Below are 24,180 nucleotides of genomic sequence, written 5' to 3'. Positions count from 1 at the left end.
CGTGAGGGTCCTTATTTTATTTGTATTTATTTTTACACTTTTGTTTGTGTGAAGGGCAACACACACAGGCTGCGCAGCGTAGCAGCACAGTATCGACGTGCGCGGAAACACTTTCACCGTGCGGGAACGCCCGGAAATAGAACAGTGGCGCATCGGAGCGCCGGGCGAGGCGTGATCGCCGCCGGTGTGGCATACAGTAGGTCCATTGAAAATAATGGAGCTGTTTTGACGCGCACCGTTTGCAGACTGTGTGTGTTGCCCTTGAGAAACTCTCAAGAGTTAAACCAGAACTGAGGATGTTACCGTGTGGATTGGGAGAGAGAGAGAGAGAGGAGAGAGAGATGAGAGATGAGAGGAGAGAGAGAGAGAGAGAGAGAGAGAGTACCGTGTGGATGGGGAGAGACAGAGAGAGAGAGAGTACAGAGAGTGTGTTACGGATTTTAACTGTCAATTAGACTATAATAAAAGTGTCACTGCAGTACAAATGGAATAATGGTCCCGTACAGGTCCATTTGTACAATGCTCCGAGTTGATCTGATGTTAGTACAGTATACGTTCACTGTCACAGCAGTCTGCTCCATCAGCATTCTCTTCAACATTTATACTTGGATGCACTGTTGGAAGAATATTGTGCCGCTGGGGCCTGGCGGCTGACACTTCCTGACGAATCCACACTCTCCTCTCTTCGACAGCAGTACGTGTTCCTGAAATGGATATGTACTCTCTTTGTATTATCTCACTCATGATAACACATTCTGTGTGTGTGTGTGTGAGAGAGAGAGAGAGAGAACCGTACACACGCACATGTTGTGTGTGTGCGTGTGTGTGTGTGTGTATGAGCAATCTGCATATGTGTGTCAGGGCACGTGTGCGTGCGTGTCAATGTGTGTGCATATTTGTTTGTGTGTTGCGTGTGCGTCAAGTGCGCACACACGCACGCATGCACGCACCCAGCCCCGAAACCTGAGAAGGTGTGAGTTACGAGGGACTGGATTGTGCTCTTTCCTGGGGAGCGAGGGGTGCCGAAGTGTCAGAATTCCAATTTCCTGCAAACAGTCACTCCCTGTCACACACTCTGACCCAGCTCTCACGCACGCGCACACGCACACGCACACGCGCACACACACACACACACACACACACACACACACACACACACACACACACACACACACACAATCTCTATCGTTCTCTGTCGTCCTCTCTCTCTTTCTCTCAATCTCTTTCAATCTCTCTCTGTCTGTCTGTCTGTCTCTCTTTCATTCTCCGTCATCCCCCCTCTCTCTGTTTCTCTCTCTCTCTCTCTCTGTCTCTCTCTCTCTCTCTGTTCCTCTCTCTCTGTCTCTCTCTCTCTGTCTCTGTCTCTCTCTCTCTCTTCCTCTCTCTCTGTCTCTCTCTCTGTCCCTCTCTCTCTCTCTGTCTCTCTGTATCAATACTGAATAAATATAGAAATAAATGGACGGAATTCAAAATGTAGTTGAGTAAAAGTAAGACTTGGTATCAAAATGTACTCAAAGTACCAAAAGTAGAAAGTACTCATTATGCAGTTTTCAAATGAAAAACTATAGCTCACAATGCCTTGGCTTTGTGAGCTTGTAGATCGGCTATTGGACGAACTGAAGTGGTTAATGTATGTTGTGTAATAACAATCAAAACCTACAAAGTTAACTAGTAACTAAAGTTCAATATTTGGATCTGAGATGTAGAGTAGAAGTAAAAGTATTGGAAACACTCCAGTAAAGTACAAATACCTCAAAATAGTACTCAAGTTCACCTGGTGATCCTATATCCAGAGCCTAAAGTGAGGGAACGACAGAGAGACACCGGGGGACAGTGAGAGAGAGAGGTTGGGGGTGGGGAAGGGGGTGATTGAAAGGAGAGTGAGAAGAAGAAGTGGGGGGAAAAAAGAGAGGGAAGAGTGTGAGTGAGTCGCGAGGCCCCTCCCACTTTCCGGAGATGCTCCGGCCCATCCCTAAATTGAGGGCCAATGGGAGCAGCCCATGCACTCCCACTACAATAGGTAAGGGGTGAGGGCGAGAGAGAGAGAGAGAGAGAGAGAGAGAGAGATTGTGTTTTGAGGAGAGGAGAGAGTGAGATAGGGACAGAGAGAGAGAGAGAGCAGAGTGAAAGAGAAGGGAGAGGAGAGACAGCACAGCACAGCAGAGAGGAATTTACAACAAAGTCTAACTCATTCACCCCCTGGGAACACACTGCCTGGTGACTGAGGAATACTGACACAAACACACACACAGGCAGGGAGGAGAGAGGGAGAGAGAGACAGACAGAGACAGAGAGACAGAGACAGAGATACTGGAAAAGGCAAGGAGACAGCTAGAGAGAGGGAGAAAGAGAGAGAGAGAGAGAGAGAGAGAGAAGGAGATGCAAGAGGGGAAGTTGTGACAGAGACAAGTCCAGTCCAGAGGCTTGACTCGGTTTCATTCACACAGCGTGGGGAGAGAGAGAGAGAGAGAGAGAGGACCTGTTTGTTGAACAGTTGGAACAACAAGCCTGCAGAGAAAATCTTCTCAACACAGAGGAGAGGACCCAATACTACGACTACTACTGCTAAAGCTCCTCAACACAGAGAATACTACAACTACTACTGCAACACTGGAACCTCTTCACATCTGCCAGTCCGAGCTGTCAAGTCAAAACAAGCATCCGAGCGCCAAGAAGCAGCGAGAGCGCCCAGGTGTGATTGACAGGTAGACACAGGGACACACGCGAGTGCAGAGACAGACAGGACAGGTGAGGTCATTCATTCAGTCAGTCAGAGGACACCCGGACGGACAGACGGACGGACCATGCTACCTGTGCTGCTGTGTCTCCTGTGCGTGGCAGGAGGGGGACGCGGCGTGCGCGGCGGGTCTGCCTCTGTTTGGGGTGGCTACGGCGGGCGGGGGGGCGGCGCAGGGGGGCAGCAGCAGGAGAGGCAGCAGGGCAGCCTGCCGGGGGTGATGCCCGTACCGCCGTGCCCGCTGCCGTGCCAGTGCGAGGAGGACGGCATCTTCGTCATGGCGGACTGCTCCGAGCTGGGACTGTCGTCCGTGCCGGCCAACCTCAGCCCCCTGACCACGTACCTGTGAGTACACCTACCCCCCCCCCCCCCCCCCCCCCCCCAACACACACAAACACACACACACACACACACACACACACACACACACTTTCAAATTTAGACTCCCAGACCCAGAACTTGGAACATTTTGTTGTTGTGACTCGTTGGATAAGATTCTGTAATCATAGGAGAGATAACGGAGATAACAATCCATTTATCCAATTGTGTAGACCTCTTGTAAATTAAGTAATTCATTTTACACTCTCAAGAGTCAACAATCTTTAAGCGTCCATTTGGTTACCAGCTCTCCATCATTTAGCTGCATGGGGACCACCTGGAACCCCCTCAAGGACCACTTCATGGTCGAAAAGCACGCTTTGCTTCCTCTCAGGGCCAATGTGGAGACATGTGTCTAAACTCCCTCTATATACGCATAAATATCTCTCCACTTCCGTTTCGTCTTAATCTTTGGGGTCGGGTGGAATCTCACTCCTTCCTTTGCCTCTGTCATGCTTCTCTCTATCTCTCTCTCTCTCTCTCTCTCTCTATATATATATATATATTCGGTTGTCATGCATTTCTTTATGCACTCATAATGCACTTATTGCATATAATATACCACAGATTGAAACAATCTTGAATTGAATATTGTGTGATCCTATAATGGACGATAGACTGGAGTTATTTTTGAAATTTCTTTTAGCTGACTTGGGCATGGAACAGTTGGATCAATGAGCGACAGTTGGACGTGTCACCAGAGGCACAGGGACACAACCAAATGGACAGGGCCAAGTGGGAACATGTGTGTGTGTGTGTGTGTGTGTGTGTGTGTGTGTGTGTGTGTGTGTGTGAGAGAGAGAGAGACAGGGTGTGTGTGTGTGTGTGAGAGAGAGAGAGACTGTGTGTGTTGGCCACTATGGTAATATTACTGGACCGCTGCTTTCAGTGTCAGGTTTCCAAGCGCCAACTGGAGATTCAGCGTGGATGTGTGTGTGTGTGTGTATGTGTGCGTGTGCACACGTTTGTCATCTGTATGAGAACGGGCGTGTTGATATGGGTACATGCTCACATGACTGACTGCGTCGGAGCTTTTATGAGCTCCGAACACTATAGGTTTAAGATGTGCCACCGTAGCTCTCAGACTGCAGACTTTTGGCTACGAAAGGCACACGTCTGTAGTGTATTATACCACTCTAGTACCGCGGTAACAAACATCAGTACTACAGGTGTCCAAAAGGACACAAGTAACGTGTTGTTACATTTATAAAGTCTTTATAAAAGCTGGCTCGTGAACTACATTGGTAACAATGCTCTTCACAAACCACTATCAATCTGTGTACAATGTGTTATCGTCAGTGTCAAGGGCAAGGCCACTTCAACACCAGGCTTATATCATTGCTGTCAACCTCTTATCTATATATTCTGACCTTTTGTGTGTGTGTGTGTGTGTGTGTGTGTGTGTGTGTGTGTGTGTGTGCATGCGCGTTTTCTCGTAAATTAACGTCCTACCTGATCACACTACAGCAGTGGTTTTCGATCCTTTTCATATCAAGGCCCATTATTTATTCTGCATGTGAGCCACCACCATTTAATGAGATTTAGCCTCTCTGACCCAAAATGTAGAATATTTGGTTGTCTTTGGATAACATTTTTCCACAATTCCATGCTGTATTCCATGCCTATTGACGTTGGTACGGTTAGGAGAGATAACAGGCACACGTTGATCAAAATAACAATTCGTCCAAATTCTATAATTGTGTTGACTTCTTGTAAAATAAGTAACAATTATTTAACTCTTGAGAGTGCAAAATGGAACCACAATTTGGTTTCATTTAACACTCTCAAGAGTTAAAGATCTACAGTATAAGGGTCCATTTGGTTACCAACTCCATCATTTTCAACTGGGGACCACCTTCAACCCCCTCGAGGACCACCGATGGTCCCCGGACCACAGGTTGAAAACCACCGCACTACAGTGCCACGCAAAAGCACCAAAAGTATAGCAGATCTACTGTACAAGCTCGAGCTTGTAGATCTGCTATTGATATTTCTATTGAATTTTAATCCTGAGAAGTTAACGGTCTTGGACTTGTGATGTTTCCACCCGTCAGAGCCGTTATATTATGTTAAGGTGGCGTAACGTCGAGCTAACCGCTACGTCATCCTCACCTCTTTAAAAGAGAGCCAGAAATAACCTTGTCGGAAAAAAAGCTTATCTCATAATGAAACCTTCTTAAGTTCACAACTCGGTTCTAAACTTTAGTCCTATATAGCCCACCCTTGACCAGCGTTTGGTTCAGTCAGACTTCCCCCTTTCGGCCTAAACGGAATAATCTTGACATATTACATGCAGTTAAAAAACCCGCCCTAGCTTGAATGATGTGGACTGAACTGAAGCCAGCCATCTCTCCCACTGCTGCCTCAGCGCGCGGGGGCCTCGGAGGAGCGATTAAGGCCACTTTAGTGATAACTGATATCGAAGTGATAGAAGTCAAATCCAGGAAACACAAGAAGCAGTGCGATGGAGCGGTCGGGCCACTAGGGGCACCCGAGCATTATTCTAACACAACGAGCCACACGGGGGAACAGACTGCAGGGAGGGAGGGGAGGGAGGGAGGGAGCGCGGATCAACAGTTTATATAGCGAACGACTTTAAAAGGCGCACATAAAACATAACTCTATGCTGCCTTGGATCACTGCTTCTTCCTATACAGTATACCCCAGTGTTACCTCTGCCTCCGCTGCGCTGCGCGGGGACGGGACGGGAGAGAGAGAGGCAGGGCCAGGTTTCATCTCACATGAAAGCTAAAACACATGGAGAGTGTAACGTACAGTACAGTACAGTACGCTGCACTGCGGTGATGAAATATTATGTTCTCTGACTCTGTCCAGGAATCAGTCTATACTTATGACAACGTCAGGGGGTCCCGTAACACACTGGAACACTGAGGTGGCTCCAAGAACAATGAAACACACGGCACACAGACGCCAGCGAGTGTGCGACGCACGCACGCACGCACGCAGGCAGGCATGTACATACCGTACACACATCCACACATACAAATCTTTTCTGAAAGCTTTGAAATGTGCAGCTTTTGTTTCTCCAGAAAGTGAGCATGTTTTGAGTCCTCTGGACTTTGCCACTAAACAAGAAACAGTGATGACCTGAAACACTTGACTGGAGCTATAAACACAAACACGCACACACATACTGTACGTGCACGCGCGCTCGGCACTCGCATGCATGCCTGCACACACAAAGACGGACAGACAGACAGACAGACAGACAGACACACACACACACACACACACACACACGCACAAACATACAAATACATCATTCTCCACAAACACAGGAGTAATTGTTCATTTCCCCTCGTTACCTAACTGTGGAACTGGACCAATTAGTAAGTTTGAGGGGCTGATTTAGAATAGGATAAATAAACCCAGCGACCAACCCTGCACGCACACGCACACACACACACACACGCACACACACACACACACACGCACACACACACACACAGAGCACGGAAGAGGGGGCATAGAAAGTAGGACAAGATGGGAGATGCAGGACAACACAAAATCAGACAAATAAGACACATGCAGCTCTTTTTTTGTCATGGTCCAAAAAAGAAGAAAAACAACTTAACTCAGCTAGTTACACACACACACACACACACACACACGCGCACGCACACGCACACACACACACACACACACACACACACACACACACACACACACACACACACACACACAAACACACACACACCTCCCTATAACCCTGTGGCCCACCCACACACACGCGCACTCACGTACACATGATATGATGTGGCAAAGCTGACCTATAGTCCAAAAGCCAGCAGAGTATACAGTATATTATGGCTTGTCATTTCGGACCCCCGGTATAGTGTTATAAAACATTACGACAGCCTATTAGGCCCCATGGTTGGTCCAATCCAGCCCTGGCAGATTGGGGGTCCTTAACATGAACCACTGTGCTAGAGCAGTGGTTCTACAACCTGCGGGTCGGGGGACCCCCAGAAGGACCCCCAGGTTACATTGGGTATGTCGGCTATCTATCGGTGGGAACCAACCCAGTCAAACTAAATGTGATGCCTCAACAGCTCCTACAATTCCAAGTGCTTGTCAGGGTGGGGGGGTCCCCAGTTCAAATGTGATTCTTTTTGGGGGGTCCCCAGTTCAAATGTGATTCTTTTTTGGGGGTCCCCAGTTCAAATGTGATTCTTTTTGGGTGGTGCGCCAGTTCAAATGTGATTATTTTTGGGGGGTCCCCAGTTCAAACGTGATTATTTTTGGGGGGTCCCCAGTTCAAACGTGATTATTTTTGGGGGGTCCCCAGTTCAAATGTGATTATTTTTGGGGGGTCCCCAGTTCAAATGTGATTCTTTTTGGGTGGTCCGCCAGTTCAATTGTGATTATTTTTGGGGGGTCCCCAGTTCAAATGTGATTCTTTTTGGGTGGTCCGCCAGTTCAATTGTGATTATTTTTGGGGTCGCGGGCCGAAAAGGTCCAAAACCACTGTGCAAGAGAGTGGCTAGTCTCCCCTCACAGTGCACACTGTATATTCAGAGAGAGGGTCACAGGGATTTGGTGGAGAAAAGTCCACGTATCACCCCACCAACTCACGTGCACACGCACACGCACACACACACACACACACACACGCACACGCACGCATGGACGCATGCACCCACATAGATGACATCATTCAGCCGTGTCATCGGAGAGCCCTTCAAAGCGGGCTCAGTCACAGAGCAGCACAAGTGCTAATGTTACGGCGAGAGCGAGTGAGGACCGCTAGGGCGATCCATTCAGACCGTTTCTTTGGCTGTTTGTGTGTGCGTGCGTGCACACACGCTGGTGCAAATCATCTGCTGTCGGGTGCTTTTCAAGGATTCAAATGAAAAGATAGCCACAAGCTTTGAAATGTGGCTGTGTGGAGTTTGCATGTTCTCCCTGTATAGATAGATAGATAGAATACTTTATTGGCAGTTTAAGAAAATTACAGAAAATGACATTTAAAAAAAACGCCAAATGGACTTAGACACAAAAAAGCCTTCGCTTGTTTCCATTGTGGTCCACTTTGTAACATGAAACTATACACATACATACTGTACAGACAAAACAACCATAGAACATATATGCCCCAATAAGGTACTATACCTAGTGGTTGGAATAACGTGTTCCTTCCATGCGCTACGTCCTACCCTGACCCCTCCCCGTCAGGGGATAAGAAGCAGGTTACAAAATTATGTGATAATAAATGTATATATGTGCATAACAAAATGACAAAAAAACGGTTCCTAGAAACACACAAGGAACCATTCCCTAAATAAAATGAGTCTTTAGTAGAACCAAAGCACAATTTAAACACATTTTTCTTTCTGTCTGTATGTGACTGACACACGGAGGAGCCATGAATCAGGCATGGAACGCAGCTAATTTGTAGAAACCTCCAGCCTTGGTTGTAGGCTATAGGGAGAAAGACAAACAAGCCTCCTCGTGCGTATACGCAGTGAAAAGAATGCAGTCTGATTCTCCTCAGGAATCCTGATGTGACTGAAGGAAGCCCATGCTCTCTCGCTCAGAGAGGGAGTGGGGGGGAGTGGGGGGGGGGGGGGGGGGGGGGGGGGGGGAGGGGGGGTTGGAAGCGAAAGGTGCTCCGAGGCAACTCAGAGCAAAGTGCTCCGCGGAGATTTATGACAATAATCGTTTCCGTGGGCAACGCCATGAAATGAGCTGTCATGTGAGAGGCTTTGAAAGACCTTCACTTTGATATCAGATTAGAGACGAAAGATAGCACCCAAGGGTAGATGAGTATGTGCGTGTATGTGTGTTTATGCATTGCGTCCCTAGAGTTGGAACATAGCGTGCATGCATAAAGCACATACATGTAAGGGATCTCTGGCGTTTTATGGCTAGGCTATAGCTGTGAGCAAAGTCATACGAGATGATGCTTTATTCCAGCTTGTCTAGAGAATATTAGTTCTTCTCAAACTTTTCAGGTGGCGATCCCCCATCATAATCATATTTGAACTGAGGACCCCCCAACATAATCATATTCGAACTGGGGACCCCCCCAACATAATCATATTCGAACTGGGGACCCCCCCCAACATAATCATATTTGAACTGAGGATCCCCCCAACATAATCATATTCGAACTGGGGCCCCCCCCAACATAATCATATTTGAACTGAGGATCCCCCAACATAATCATATTTGAATTGGGGACCCCCCAACATAATCATATTTGATCTGGGGACCCCCCCCAACATAATCATATTTGTTATAGTTCTTCTATTTATAGTGACTCATAGGAATGGTTAGACTATGTGACAACCAGGTATAGTCTGGTGACCACCGGAGAGACGGGTGACAGCCGGAATGTAGACGGCAACCGGGTGAGCAGTATGGGTTAGCGCCCCAGCCTGTGTCCTCCGTGAGAAGGAATCCCAACAACCCTCGGTGAGGCCTTTAGGAGGGCCATGCAAGCAGTAAGCGGAACCGCAGCACCATGACCCTGCGGAACCATTGCCCACCACTCCTGAATGAACTGTCTGGTGCTGGGACTCTGGTGCAACGCACAGGTCCTCGCTCTGGTGAGAGCAGGAGTGGACCTGGTGAGACGTAGGAGGGGCCCGGACAGGAGACAACCTACAGAGCCTAGTCCCTCCATGTGCCAGAAGTGAACCTCCAAGCCCTGGCAGAGTAGTTCTGGAGTAGTTCCAACGGATTGTGTGCCCCTGGTTTTTCCCTAATGGGACTGATTGAGGGTAGCTACTGGGACGTAAGTCGGGACTTGATCACTCCCGGCTGGGTCGCCTGAGTGAGGGGTATGATGTTGCGAGACCCGTAACCCCGTTGACCTCAGGATACATCACTGAGGATACGTCCCAGGTGCATCCATGCAATGTTTTTTGTTATATTTGATCTGGGGACCCCCCCAACATAATCATATTTGAACTGGGGACCCCCCAACATAATCATATTTGATCTGGGGACCCCCCCAACATAATCATATTTGAACTGAGGATCCCCCAACATAATCATATTTCAACTGGGGACCCCCAACATAATCATATTTCAACTGGGGACCCCCCCAACATAATCATATTTGAACTGAGGATCCCCCAACATAATCATATTTCAACTGGGGACCCCCCAACATAATCATATTTCAACTGAGGACCCCCCAACATAATAATATTTCAACTGAGGACCCCCCAACATAATCATATTTGAACTGAGCATCCCCCAACATAATCATATTTGAACTGAGCATCCCCCAACATAATCATATTTCAACTGGGGACCCCCCAAAATAATCATATTTCAACTGGGGACCCCCCAAAATAATCATAATTATTCGAACTGGGCACCACCCAAAATAATCATATTTGAACTGGGGACCCACTAACACAGACCCCACAAAATAATCATATTTGAACTGGGGACCCACTAACACAGACCCCACAAAATAATCATATTTGAACTGGGGACCCACTAACACAGACCCCACAAAATAATCATGTTGGAACTGGGGTCCGCCATCCAAAGGACATATTCATTTGGGGGTCCTTGTGACATGGAAAACCTTTGAGAACCGTCTAGCTGGTCTCTACAACAAACGCTGGTCAACAAACAAAGCACCCCACCCAGCCAAACCCCAACCCCCTCAACAGGGCCTTATCTAAAGCTCCAAAGCAGGCAGCTCTATTTATTTTCACTCCAAAGTGAATGGATATATGTTTATGATCAGATTGGAATGTTTGAGCGGTGCCATACACACACGGCCCGTCTGTTTGGAAGGCTGTCAGTCACTGGTGTTTACACATCACACCCCTATGTCAGCGGCTGTGTGTGTGTGCGCGAGTGTGAGTGCGTGTGTGCGCGAGTGTGAGTGCGTGTGTGTGTGTGTGTGTGTGTTTGTGTGTGTGTGCGTGTGCGCGCGCTCGTGCCTGTGTGTGTTCCCAGCACTGTAGGTGTGTGTGTTTGTGGCGCTGCAGTTTGAGCAGTGTGATTAGGTGATGCTTTGTGGTGGCGGTGAGTGTGGTGGAACTTCTAACAGTGACTTGGCCAGCCCAGGAAAACCACAGCTAGTGCATTACCAGATAGAAGGAAACCAATGAGTGTGTGTGAGCGTGTGTGTGTGTGTGTGTGTGTGCGTGTGAAGACCACCCATACAGCTGAGGGAATTCTGTCTAGCCAGTGGAGTCCACGGCAAGACTATGAGGAAAATGCAGAGAGTGAGAGAGAGAGAGAGAGAGAGAGAGAGAGAGAGAGAGAGAGATAGAGAGAGAGAGGGAGAGAGAGAGAGAGCACGAGAGGATGGAGAAGTAAGATGAAAAAAAAAAGACGAAAAATAAGGAAATAAGAAAACAATTATATATATACTGTGTATTGCATGATTTCAGAGCTGGCAGTTTACCCATTGATAGGCCGATGATAGGCCGATGTCTTCTAAATCCTAATCTTTTTGTCTGAAAAACCTATGTTGATATACTGTATAGTCAGTGGTCATCAGCTGACCCCAAACATTATATGTAGGCTACAGTATTTGGCCACCGACCTCCATGTCAAAATGTTTTGTTCCAAGGGACCCCCCAGAACAAAATATTTGAGTTTTGAGTATACGCTTATAAAAAAACAAAAACAACTATAGGCTATATTAAAAGATTATTCTAAAAAGAACGTGACGCGCTATATGAGGTTGTATTCTGTATGAATAGCCAAAGCATAAAATAAAGATTTTTTTTTTTAAGCTAAAATCGAAAATGACACACGCACACATGCACACACACACACACACACACACACACACACACACACACACACACACACACACACACACACACACACACACACACACACACACACACACACACACACACACACACACACACACATATATAAACACAACACAACACAATAACATCCTGCCTGGACGGTGGCGACTGTCGTGTGCGTGTCATCCAACCATTAGGTTGGCGGAACGATTCCTATCATGACTGACCCAGGTCACACTGTAAACACCATGTCAGAGAGAGAGACATAGGCAGAGACATGGGGAGAGAGAGAGAGAGAGAGAGAGAGAGAATGAACAAGAAAGACGAAAATCATAGATTCACATGGTCAGAAAAGAGGACATTGAGTGTGTGTGTGTGTGTGTGTGTGTGTGTGTGTGTGTGTGTGTGGGGGGTCCTTTAGAGCGCAGTTATCAGGCCCAGGGCATCAGTGTCCTGGCTCTGTGTGTGTGTGTGCACTGTGCGTGTGTGTGCATTGTGTGTGTGTGTGTGTGTGTGCACTCTGTGTGTGTGTGTGTGTGTGTGTGTGTGTGTGTGCACTGTGCGTGTGTGTGTGTGTGTGTGTGTGTGTGTGTGCACTGTGCGTGTGTGTGTGTGTGTGTGTGTGTGTGTGTGTGTGTGTGTGTGCACTGTGCAGGTGTTGGAACTGTGTTCTATTACACTATTACATAGTGTAAAAACTATGTAATATCTTGTATTGGGCAAGTCAATGAACGCATCAGAGATAATGGAGAAATGTCTGTGTCCAAGGATAGCGATTTAAATGTGTTCAAGGTGTGTGTGTGTGTGTGTGTGTGTGTGTGTTGGATGTGGGGGGGGGGGGGGGGGGTGGCACTAAGCCAACTGACAGTCAGTGGATACAGAGAGTAGGGGGGGGGGGGTGTCTACTTGAATTTATACAGGAAGGAAAGAGACAGAAAATAGACAGACAATCCTGGCAGTGTAAACTACAGCACTGTTGTGATGTGACGCATTGTGAGCTGGTAGATCTGCTATTTTTAAATGCCCGGAATTGAATAATAATAATAATACAATTTGCAAAGTAACTAAAGTATTCAATTAATTGTAGTGGAGTAAAAGTAGAATATTTGGACCTGAGATGTAGAAGTAAAAGTATTGAAATTTGGGAACACTCCAGTCAAGTAAAAATGACTTCAAAGTGTACTGAAGTACAGTTACTTTGCACCACTGCACGGATACCCATTTGATAGTACCATTTTCACAATCTCTGGCACCCCCGAACCACCCTGCAAAACAAGTGTTCATTTAACTCTGAGAGAGTAGAAAATGGAACCAAAAAGGTCCGCTTCGATCCATTGGTGTACACACTCTCAGAGTTACGAACTCGTCCAGGGACCATATCTGCTTCTCCTATACTAACTCTCAAAACAATTTATTTACCACACAAAACCGCTTCCCTCTTTTTACTACCTTCCCTCAAATATGTGTTGTTTGTGTCAAAGTTGTCAGTTGTTTGGCCTCCCTTCGTCTCGCTTCCCGGCTTCTGTACTCCTCATTTCCCGAACCAAGCGGACCCGCGAGGGTAGCATACCTCTCCATAGTCACGGACCAGACCCGCAAAACGGACCATATTTGGACACCCCGGGTGACGATGGTCCCCGGACCTGACTTTGAGAACCAGTGGTCTGCATCAGTATTTCCCAAAAGCTTTTAGCCTGTGACTCAAAAGAACAATGTTGATGTCTCCCCGGGACTTAAACAATAGTGTGAGAATAGCAGCTCTACAAGCTCATAACGCGTAGCTCCGCGCGCCACGCTGTGAGCTTGTAGATCGGCCATTTTCACTACTACTCAAACATTTGTTTTCTAATATAAGGAATTTCTTAGATTTTTCTCCATGAAAAACAAAATGAATAAACATTGAAAATGTTTAGAAATGGCCTGGGCCGGCCGAGCGGTCCAGGCACCTATAGGCTGGTAAACCCTGACAGCGTGTCGCGGGTTCGAGTCCCGATCCCGACGACCTTTGCTGCGTGTCTTTGCCTCCCCCCCATCTATCTCCCCCGTTCCTGTCAAACTACTATAATATATCAATAAAGGCAAAAAGCCCCAAAAATATCTTTAAAATAATTAAAATAATAATGTAAAAATGTGTCTGTGACCCACAAATGGGACCCGACCCACTGTTTGGGGGAGATAATCACTCTCAAAAGGTTTATTTACCAAACACCTTGTCCCTTCCTTTCTTGCTTCCTAATCCTTTCCTTCCATACTTAACACTACCTTCCCTCAAATGTTGTTTGTGTCAGAGTGTCAGTTGTTTCTGTCTCCTGTTTTCCCCTGGAGGGCCACACAACGGCATTAGATAAAAACATAGAAAAACACAAAACAACAACACAAAGAACACTTCCGCTCCGCAACAAAAGTGATATTTATGCCAGAGAGGGGCGTTGATGCCGGCGAGGGAGTTGAGCTTTTTTTTTTTGCTTTTTTTTTTGGATACCGGTGGCGGTTTGCGGTTTCCTGAGAGAGAGAGAGAGAGAGAGAGAGAGAGAGAGAGAGAGAGAGACCTGGGAGGCTTTTAAACGTCGCCCGGGGACAGACGGCAGGTAGGCAAGGTATAACGAGCGAGCCACAGAACAATGGGAACAATGGCTGCTCCCTCCGGAACCCAGGAGGAGGAGGAGGAGGAGACAGAGAGGCCACAGTGTGCTCTCTCTAGCCACGCCGTATCCTGTCCCTTAGAAAACGAGTAAAAAGCAATCACAACCCAAGATCTGGAAGGGGGGAGGGGGGGAGGGGGGGAGGGGGGGAGGGGGGGAGTGTGTGTGTCAGACAGTTGGAAAGAACTGTGTGTGTGTGTGTGTGTGTGTGTGTGTGTGTGCGCGCACATGCGCGTACTTGCATTACTGTACTTGTGAGTTCCACGGTGTACAGTAGAACTTGACAGTGGTGGGGGAAAAAAGGCCTCAAATGTTTACTTGAAACTATAACTAACTGCTAACGGTTTTCTGAAAACGTACCGTATGTTGCTATATCATGTCAAGGACCGACCAAAATTACATGTGTTTGGGCAGCCGCAGACCTCCGTACATCTCAACATGTTTTGTTCAGAAATCAGGAAAAAGGGGTATACTGAAGCCAAAAACGTTTGAGAACCACTGATTTAGACGTTAGATTTAGACCTTGTTGCGTGCTGGTGGAGTTACGCACCGAACAGAGCCAGTGCAAGCTTGATGTCCTCACAACTGTAGAAATACATTTTAGGCATTTAGCAGACACTCTTAATCCAGAGCGATTTACATTAAGCAAGAACAAAAAGCATGGCAATACAATCACATACATAAAGAAGTAGTGGGTGCGGTGCATAGTGCGTGGTGTTTAAGGCAGTGGTTCCCAAAGTGGGGTCCTTGAGGGAGTTCCAGGGGGTCCCCAGCTAAATGATATAAGTTAGAAACCAAATGGACCTTTATGGGTCTGTAACTGAGAATGTACACTCAAAGGGACCTGGCCTGACCCGGCCACGGACTCCTGCGCCAGAAAAAACCTTCATACATGTGGGTTGACAAGAAATGTGCCCTCTGTGTGTGTGTGTGTGTGTGTGTGTGTGTGTGTGTGTGTGTGTGTGTGTATGTGTATGTGTGTGTGTGTGTTGTGTGTATCACCAGCATGACGCATGTATGACATGATGATGGGGGTCTGGAATGTGCTCTTTGTGACGTGTGGGTGGTGGTGGTGTGGGGGGGGGGGGGTCACCGCTTGGTGAGAGAATGCAAAACGCTTGCATGGCCCAGATTCCAATTCGGCTCCTAACTAACCCTGGGAATCCATGGGAATGTGTGCGTGTGTGTGTGTGTGTGCACGTGCGTGCTTCTGTGCCCGTGCGAGAAAGGGGTGCAACCCTCCTCTCTTCAAAAAGGCACCATCACAGAGACATCATTGTCCTCTTCCCCAGGACCGGTCCCATCCCGAGCTAAATGTCCCCAATTGTCCTAGCGAGCGAGAGAGAGCGAGAGAGAGCGTGCACGCAGGCAGGGAGATGTTAGTTTCGCGTGTGCGCGCAGCACCTACACACCCTTTGGAAAAGACGGAGACAGACAGACACCCATGATCTTTGACTGGCGTTTGTGTGCTATAGCGTGAGTACTTATTAGATAACACGCAGTCACACACACACACACACACACACACACACACACACACACGAGAGCAAGCAGAACGTTTAACATGAGTAGAGGGGCTGGGCTGGGGCGGGGGGGGGGGTCGGGGGGGGGGGGGGTGCTGCACAGTGCACAGTACAATCCTGAGTCTATACCAGACGGTGACCGACGGTACCCTATATAATAAGGCAGTGGTTTTCAACCCTTTTCATATCAAGGCCCATTATTTATTGAGCATTTGCGCCACGGGGCCATAGCCTCAATTTAGCCTCGATTTTTTGTTATGGTTGGATACGATTTTGTCCACTTTTCCATGCTGTATTGATGTTGGTATACCATTAGGAGAGATAACAGGCAAACGTTGATCAAAAATAAGAGTAAGTAATGCTAAGTAATGCAGATGTTTAACTGGCAATTGATCTCTTGAGTGTAAAATGAAACCAAATGGACCCATTGCATTTAACACTGGGACCACTGATTGAAAACCAGCCCTGAGGCAGTTCTCAGCGTTTTCATGTCAAAGACTCTCAAGATTGATGTGTATTGATATGACCCCCCCCCCCCCCCCCCCCCATCTGAAAAGGTTTTGTGCCATGCAACCCCCCAAAAGATAAGATGAATGAACACGCTTGTAGATCTGCTGTTTTTGAATAGCCAACACCATTTATATAGTGTATCTATCTAAAAAAGTCTCTGTACATGTGTATAAAGTACGTACGTACGTACGTCTGTAATCCATGTAACTGGAAACTCCACACAGACTTCTAAATGGTTCCACACCACCACAGGGAGAGCAGTGCCCGCTGTTGAGCCGGTTGTCCAGAACCAGCACAAAAGCCTCTGCCCGGAATCTGGACAATTGATGATCAGCCCTAGATCTCCATATATGGAGCTGGCCTGTTCTGACATCACGATGAGGTTCTGACATATGCATAGACTCAGGCATGCCTGACAAAGAACTCCATATATGGGCATAAAAGGGACACAGACATAATAACTGTGTGGGTCATGCATTTCCAACTTGCATCGTTCCAAGTAGGCTATAGTGCCCAACGGGCACCGCTCTAGAATGGATGACGTGGTAAAATGATTGTTATGTTATGTAACTACTTTAGCTGGGGAGCCCTAAGGGCTCCATTTGGTCACGTTTGTACCCTAATCCGAGTTAAACGAACACAGGGACTTTTACTGCGTGTGCTACTTGGCTCAGTGTGCAGGTGATGACTAGTCCCAGTTAATGACACTTAATGCCTTCTCCCATAAGACACGACACATGCACGCACACACATACACACACACACACACGCAGACATCCCAAATGCCTTAATGACAGTTAACTCCCTGCATGTGCAGCAGCATCAAAGTGCTAATAGAACTCTGCTATAGGATGTAAGGTGATGAGGTCTGGGGGAGAGAACCTCACTGCCGTGGTTACACTGTTATATATTAAATATAACAGTGTAAGGTAATGATATAATAGTATTATATGGGTGCACACAGATGTAGACCCACAGGTCGGGAACTGCCAAACCCAATCTACACTGTGAAATGTTACCAAAACCTCTGCCGCTGTCTGCTACTGCCACCATATACATCCATCCATCCATCTTCAACCGATTATTCGTAGTCGGGTCGCGGGGGCAACAGAGCTCCAGACTTCCCTCTCCAGAGCAACATTCCCTGGGGGATCCTGAGACGTTCCAAGGCCAGTGAGTCAATTGTTTGTGAGTCAAATGTTTCCTCCAACTGCGCCTTGGTCTTCCCCGGGGTCTCCTCCCAGTGGGACGTGCATCGAGGACCTCCCTAGGGAGATGCCCGAGAGGCATCCTAACCAGAACCACCTAAGCTGGCTCATTTCCAGGCGAAGAAGCAGCGACTCTACTCCGAGTCTCTCCCACGTGACTGAACCTCTAACCCTGTCTCTAAGAGAGATGCCACCCGTCGAAGAAAACTAGTTTCGGCCTTATTCTTTCGGTCATTGCCCACACTTCATAGAGACCATATATGAGAGTAGGAACGAGGAATACCACCATATACAGTGCTCTATTTTACTCAGGAACAATTTTTCCCTTCCCCAAAAATCAATAAGCGAAAATAGCTATAGCTAATATGAGCATTGTAGGCCTATATTTAAAAGTCTTCAGAACAGAAGCACTAATATTGTAACCACGCAGTAGCGATGATTTAGTAATTCAGCCCCCTGAACATCATCGCGTTGTTCAATCCACCTCAATCTGAGCCTTAACTCAACGCCTCTAAAGATCGGCGCTCCCATAGCTTTGTGCGGGCGGCCATCTTGCCACAGGCAAAACAGCTGACCATTGCCTAGTGACCGGGGCTGTTGCTTTACGGTAAATATTAGCAAGACGATTATGAATGAATAGAAAGCCCCAAAAACACGTTAAAGGCATTCTTGGCACCCTGGGAGTTCAATAAAAAACACGTAAAAAGCGTTCCTTGAGCGGATGAGTTGAACTCTGAGAGTGTAGTGCACAATTGGAACCAAATAATAGACCCATACACCAGGGTCCATCCATTTGGCTCCATTTGTTAAATCCAGGAGTTATACAGCCTTGTATTATTTTGGTTCCTATATAACTACCTGCGTGGGCCGGCTCACGCAGGCCCACAGGACTGGATTTGCTGGGTTGAGGAGAAAAACTAGGACTTATCGGTGGAGACAAGGGGCCTTTTTTCATCAATGTCTAACTTCTTTGCCCTTTTTTTTGTGACTATTCTTACTATTCTTTCAATTAGTTCAAATAGTCGATCTACAAGCTCACAACGACACGTTGTGAGCACGTGCACAACAGCACAACACGTTGTGATGGATCGACAATTTTAACCAGTTTAGGACTAAGGCCGATTCTAAAAAAAAATCTTCTAAATCCTAAAAGTTTTCTGAAAAACCTATATGTTTCTATATGTCAGTGGTGCTCAACCTTGGGGTCAAGGACCCCAGAATTATCTGTAATTGGCCCCATCTGAAAATATGTTGTCCCAGGGACCCCCCACCCAGAAGCAAAGATATGAGTTAAAAACGTTCTGAAAGAACATAATTGAAAGATTTGCGCCACATTTTCACGACTTTTAAAAAATAGCAGATCTATAAGCTCGTAGCGCGGCACTCGTGCCGTGCTACGAGCTTGTAGATCTGCAATTTTTCAATAGCTAAAGTATAACATAATGCTTAAAACACCAAATAGGGCCCAAGGCCTCCACAGGTGTCTTTTCCATCTGCAGTCGTCGTGGGGGGAGAAGCTGGAGGCGGCCCGGCCCTGCCACTGTAGAGGCACTGTGACTGCGGCCAGACTTATGCTCACGTCTCTATTACATGTCTGAGAAGGAGTGAAAGAGGAAATCTGGACTTTTTACATGAATGGCCGCGGGCCAAGCTAAATCTCTTTAAACCAACAGCGGCCACATGTTCTCATTGGCATGCGGTAAAAAGTTTCATTGAGTGCTGATCTAAGTTCAGTTCTAGATGTTATCCGCTGGGGCCGTGTCAAATGCCGCGCCGACGACGAGCTGATCGCGGGTCTGCCAGCGAGCAAGCGAGCGCGGGGCGGCCGGAGGCCCAGTAATGGATTTAAACAATGTCTAAAGCTGGATCCAGTAACCTCCTGTCTCTGCCAGTCAACCCAAAGTGAAGTCATAATAGAGCCTGAAAACTCATCCAGTTTCAATAACTTGTCGGTTCACTTTTAAAGCCTGTACGGTGATGCTGCGTTCACACAGGCAGCGCCATGAGGCGACAAGTCATGTTAAATGGTGCATTTATATAGCGCCTTTATTAAAGACACTTTACATAGATTGTGCATTACATTCACACACCGCGATGGCAGAGGAAAGGAAACCAGCAAGGCACCAACCTGCACATCGGGAGCAATTAGGGGTTCAGAGTCTTGCCCAAGGACACTTCAACACTAACTCAGGGGGGAGGCCGGGTTCGAACTGGCCGCTCTACCGGCCACTCTACCCCTGAGCCACTGCCGCTCACTGTTCATCCATGCTGGCTTGTGGACGACGCACGGACCCAAAGACAGTGAGTGGATAATAATATCACCAGTAGTAACACAGAAAACACAAAGAGTTATAGCCCTGAATGACCATAACAGGTCTGTCACTCTGAGAGTGTATTGGAACCAAATGGACCCTTACGTATACTAGTTGGACTCCTAATGTGCCATACATATTCTGAAGAAAATCTGGTGACTTGAAATTGAGTAATTGGGTCTTACGATCGCCACGGACACATTGTGTCCCTGTACGGACACACATATGACCCGTGTTCACACATATGTGTTCAATGTTCAATGTCCAATGGAAGACGGAGACACAAATAGTCACTATAAGTCAACCAGTGTTGATTTGAAATGAAATAAAAACTAAGCTATGATGACTAAAACGACAATTTCAGCAACAAATAAAAACTAGATGTAAATGTTAGGGAGGGACTAGTGGAGTGGACAAGAGATCATTTTATGTTTGGTTGTGCTCGGGTGTTGCACTCTGAAAATAGACAATCTACAAGTTCAGAACGCGCCACGGTGCGACACGTTGTGAGCTTGTAGATGGGCTATTTTGAACATGCCACCAAGCGAAAAATTTGCCAGTACAACGCCATCAAGGCAACGCAAAAATGCATTTTTGCCAACATAAAACAACAGTATAGATGTAGTCGACTAAAACATTCCAGGTGACTAAAACATGACAAAAACAAAAAAAGTTTTATTCCAAAGACCAATGACTAAACTAAAATCGAAATTTGCTGTCAACACCAACACTGCACCTAACACAACAGTGAGCTATACACACCAACACTGCCCCTACAGTAACACAACAGTGAGCTATACACATCAACACTGCCCCTACAGTAACACACCAACGAGCTACACATCAACACTGCCCCTACAGTAACACACCAGTGAGCTATACACATCAACACTGCCCCTACAGTAACACACCAACGAGCTACACATCAACACTGCCCCTACAGTAACACACCAGTGAGCTATACACATCAACACTGCCCCTACAGTAACACACCAACGAGCTACACATCAACACTGCCCCTACAGTAACACACCAACGAGCTACACATCAACACTGCCCCTACAGTAACACACCAACGAGCTATACACATCAACACTGCACCTACAGTAACACACCAACGAGCTACACATCAACACTGCCCCTACAGTAACACACCAACGAGCTACACATCAACACTGCCCCTACAGTAACACACCAGTGAGCTATACACATCAACACTGCCCCTACAGTAACACACCAGTGAGCTATACACATCAACACTGCCCCTACAGTAACACACCAACGAGCTACACATCAACACTGCCCCTACAGTAACACACCAACGAGCTACACATCACAGTACAAGCTAGACTGGACTTTGTTCAGCTATAGTGCTTCTATGACGCAGTGAAACGTCAATCAATCGTTGTGTTTTGTTTCATCAATTCTACTCCCACTCTCTCTCTCTCTCTGTCTCTCTCTCTAAACACATCCTGCTGCGTTCTGTAAATGGAATAATAAAAAAGAACATTTCTGCCTTTAACCAGTTCTGTGTGATTTAGCCCTACCCTTTTCATCTACACAGGGTGGCAACACTTCAAACGGCAATGTTCTGCCAGTCTTTTCCCGCCGTACACAAGGTGTTGTGAACTTGTGACCAAGTGTAAACCCGGCAAAGTCCCCCCCCCCCCCCCCCCCCGCTGTCACATTTCCAAAGAGGTGGCTTTTCAGGAACTGAGGGGGGGAAAAAAGGGTAAACTTATTTTCTTTGGATGCCTTCCAAAAAGTGCATCTGCAGTTCTGCACAGAAAACGTGGTGTCGAGAGAACATACATACCTTCTCTGTCGGGTGGAAACCTCATATGTCCAACAACTTGTACTACTACTTGAAGGGCCTAGCTTGACATTAACCCATTCTGACCTGAGATCAGATTCAAAAAATTACTTATAGATCCTGACAGTTTTCAGAAGAAGTCAGTCGTTCTTCAATTAAAAAAAAATAGCAGACCTACAAGCTCATAGCGCGCCACTCGGTGGCACGCTATGAGCTTGTAGATCTGCTAATTTTCAATAGCTAAAGCATAGCATAATGCTAACACTAAAAGGGGTTCCCGCCCAGACGCCTGGTGCAACTAGGCTTACCATACGTCCTCTTTTGCCCGGACAAGTCCTCTTTTGGGGGGTTGTCCGGGCAGTCCGGGGGGGTTTTATAAATTCCTTCAAATGTCCAGGGTTTTACATGTATCGCCTGTACACTCACAGACCATTCAGACCAATGTGTATTACAATGCACGTTCAATGGTTCGTAGTGGAATAACACTGTGAGAGGTGGACTTTCAGCCCGAATCCCGGAATGTGTATTATTCATAACACTGCTTGCGCTGCGCGCTGACAGCACTGGTCCCGACCGCAGATCAGAGAAAGGCTTTTGTGTTGTCTTCTCTCCGTGAGGAAAGCTTGAAATGTCAAAGAACTATCTCATCATTGACATGCAGAAAAAGTAGGCTACTGTTTTCTTAGCTTTGTGACTGACCAATGAGAAGCAGATTGTATTGTCTGCAAATTAAGGAACTATGTGTCTGTCACAAATAAAAGTTCTGTCCTGCTAGCCCATGTCATGTCAACAACACAGACAAGGCAGCTGTGCGCGAGGCGAGTCCTGCAAATTAAATTGACCCAATATTATTTTGTACAACTTAGCAAAGCATAAGATATGATGGTTTGGAGAATAGGCTGGTCTCTCTTTTAACAAGAGATAAGCCATTGCATACAGGTTCTCAAACTTTTTAATTTCAAGGACCCTCTACAGTATCAGAGTTAAAAGTTATAAAAGGGTCCATTTGGTTCCATTTGTACTAGTACACTCTCAGAGTTACAGACCTGTAAGGGTCCATTTGGTTCCATTTGTACACTCTCAGAGTTACAGACCTATAATGGGTCCATTTGGAACCCCCTCAAGGAAACCATGAGGGTCCCTGGATCACACCTTTTAGAGCCACTGCTTTAAATAAATACATGACTAATATAGAGCATATTTGATCAAATTTAGGAGCTTTTTTGTTATAGATTATTTTGACATCTGAATCTAATTCAAACAGAACCGCGCATGCACGACCCATGCACATGCACGACATGCACGCGCACATGTGTCCTCTTTTTGGTAATTCAGAATATGGTATGCCTAGGTGCAACCTATACGTTGTCCTACGTTTGATGCCGGCGCGCTCTCTGTGTCTCATCAGCTATTGCTATACATGTAGCAACTATTTAAAAAAAAGAATGAATCAGAATGTGAAGGTTTTCAGAAACCTTAGGTTAGGCTCTAGAAGGTGTTCCCAGTTGCAACTATTTAAAAAAAAGAATGAATCAGAATGTGAAGGTTTTCAGAAACCTTAGGTTAGGCCCTAGAAGGCGTTCCCAGATTCGGCCTCTGGAATCAATGGGTCCTTGCTTGTCCTGTTGTCCGAGACAAGTAATAAATCTTGTGACTTTTTCTGTGACGCTCCTATAGCAGCCAACGCATGACTTTTGTGCCTGGACAAGTGAATGGGAAATGTACTAAGTGCCTCAAAAAGTTTACATCAAGCTCTGGACTATTGTTACTTGTGTGATGCCGTATAGTGTGATCAAGTATAGGGCGTTAATTTACAAAAGAAACCCCACACAAAGTCAAGTCGTGGGCCAATAAACTAACATGTGCCACAGAGAGATGCAAGGTTCACGTGCAACAACATCCACCACCATGCACTACTAAAGAATCCTCCTCTCTTCAACAACATCCACCACCATGCACTACTAAAGAATCCTCCTCTCTTCACCATGCACTACTAAAGAATCCTCCTCTCTTCAACAACATCCACCACCATGCACTACTAAAGAATCCTCCTCTCTTCAACAACATCCACCACCATGCACTACTAAAGAATCCTCCTCTCTTCACCATGCACTACTAAAGAATCCTCCTCTCTTCAACAACATCCACCACCATGCACTACTAAAGAATCCTCCTCTCTTCAACAACATCCACCACCATGCACTACTAAAGAACCCTCCTCTCTTCACCATGCACTACTAAAGAATCCTCCTCTCTTCAACAACATCCACCACCATGCACTACTAAAGAATCCTCCTC

The 24,180-nt window shown here is 46.6% G+C and overlaps 1 protein-coding gene across 3 annotated transcripts in view; it reads left to right on the top strand.

Annotated features, from left to right (window-relative positions):
* The first annotated feature begins 2,106 nt into the window (after nucleotides 1-2,106).
* Nucleotides 2,107-24,180, top strand: part of lgr6 (leucine-rich repeat containing G protein-coupled receptor 6) — an 86,544-nt gene continuing 64,470 nt past the window's right edge. For all 3 annotated transcript variants that reach the window (XM_083769379.1, XM_083769380.1, XM_083769378.1), the window contains exon 1: nucleotides 2,107-3,082. In XM_083769379.1, coding sequence (XP_083625505.1) covers nucleotides 2,805-3,082 — 278 coding nt within the window. In that variant the 5' untranslated portion in view covers nucleotides 2,107-2,804. The remainder of the gene's footprint in view (nucleotides 3,083-24,180) is intronic.

This window comes from Protomyctophum parallelum, assembly GCF_964188405.1.
Source record: "Protomyctophum parallelum genome assembly, chromosome: 7".
In the NCBI taxonomy this organism is placed as follows: domain Eukaryota; kingdom Metazoa; phylum Chordata; class Actinopteri; order Myctophiformes; family Myctophidae; genus Protomyctophum; species Protomyctophum parallelum.
Note: the sequence above shows the minus strand (reverse complement) of the source record. Positions and strands in the feature narration are given on the sequence as shown.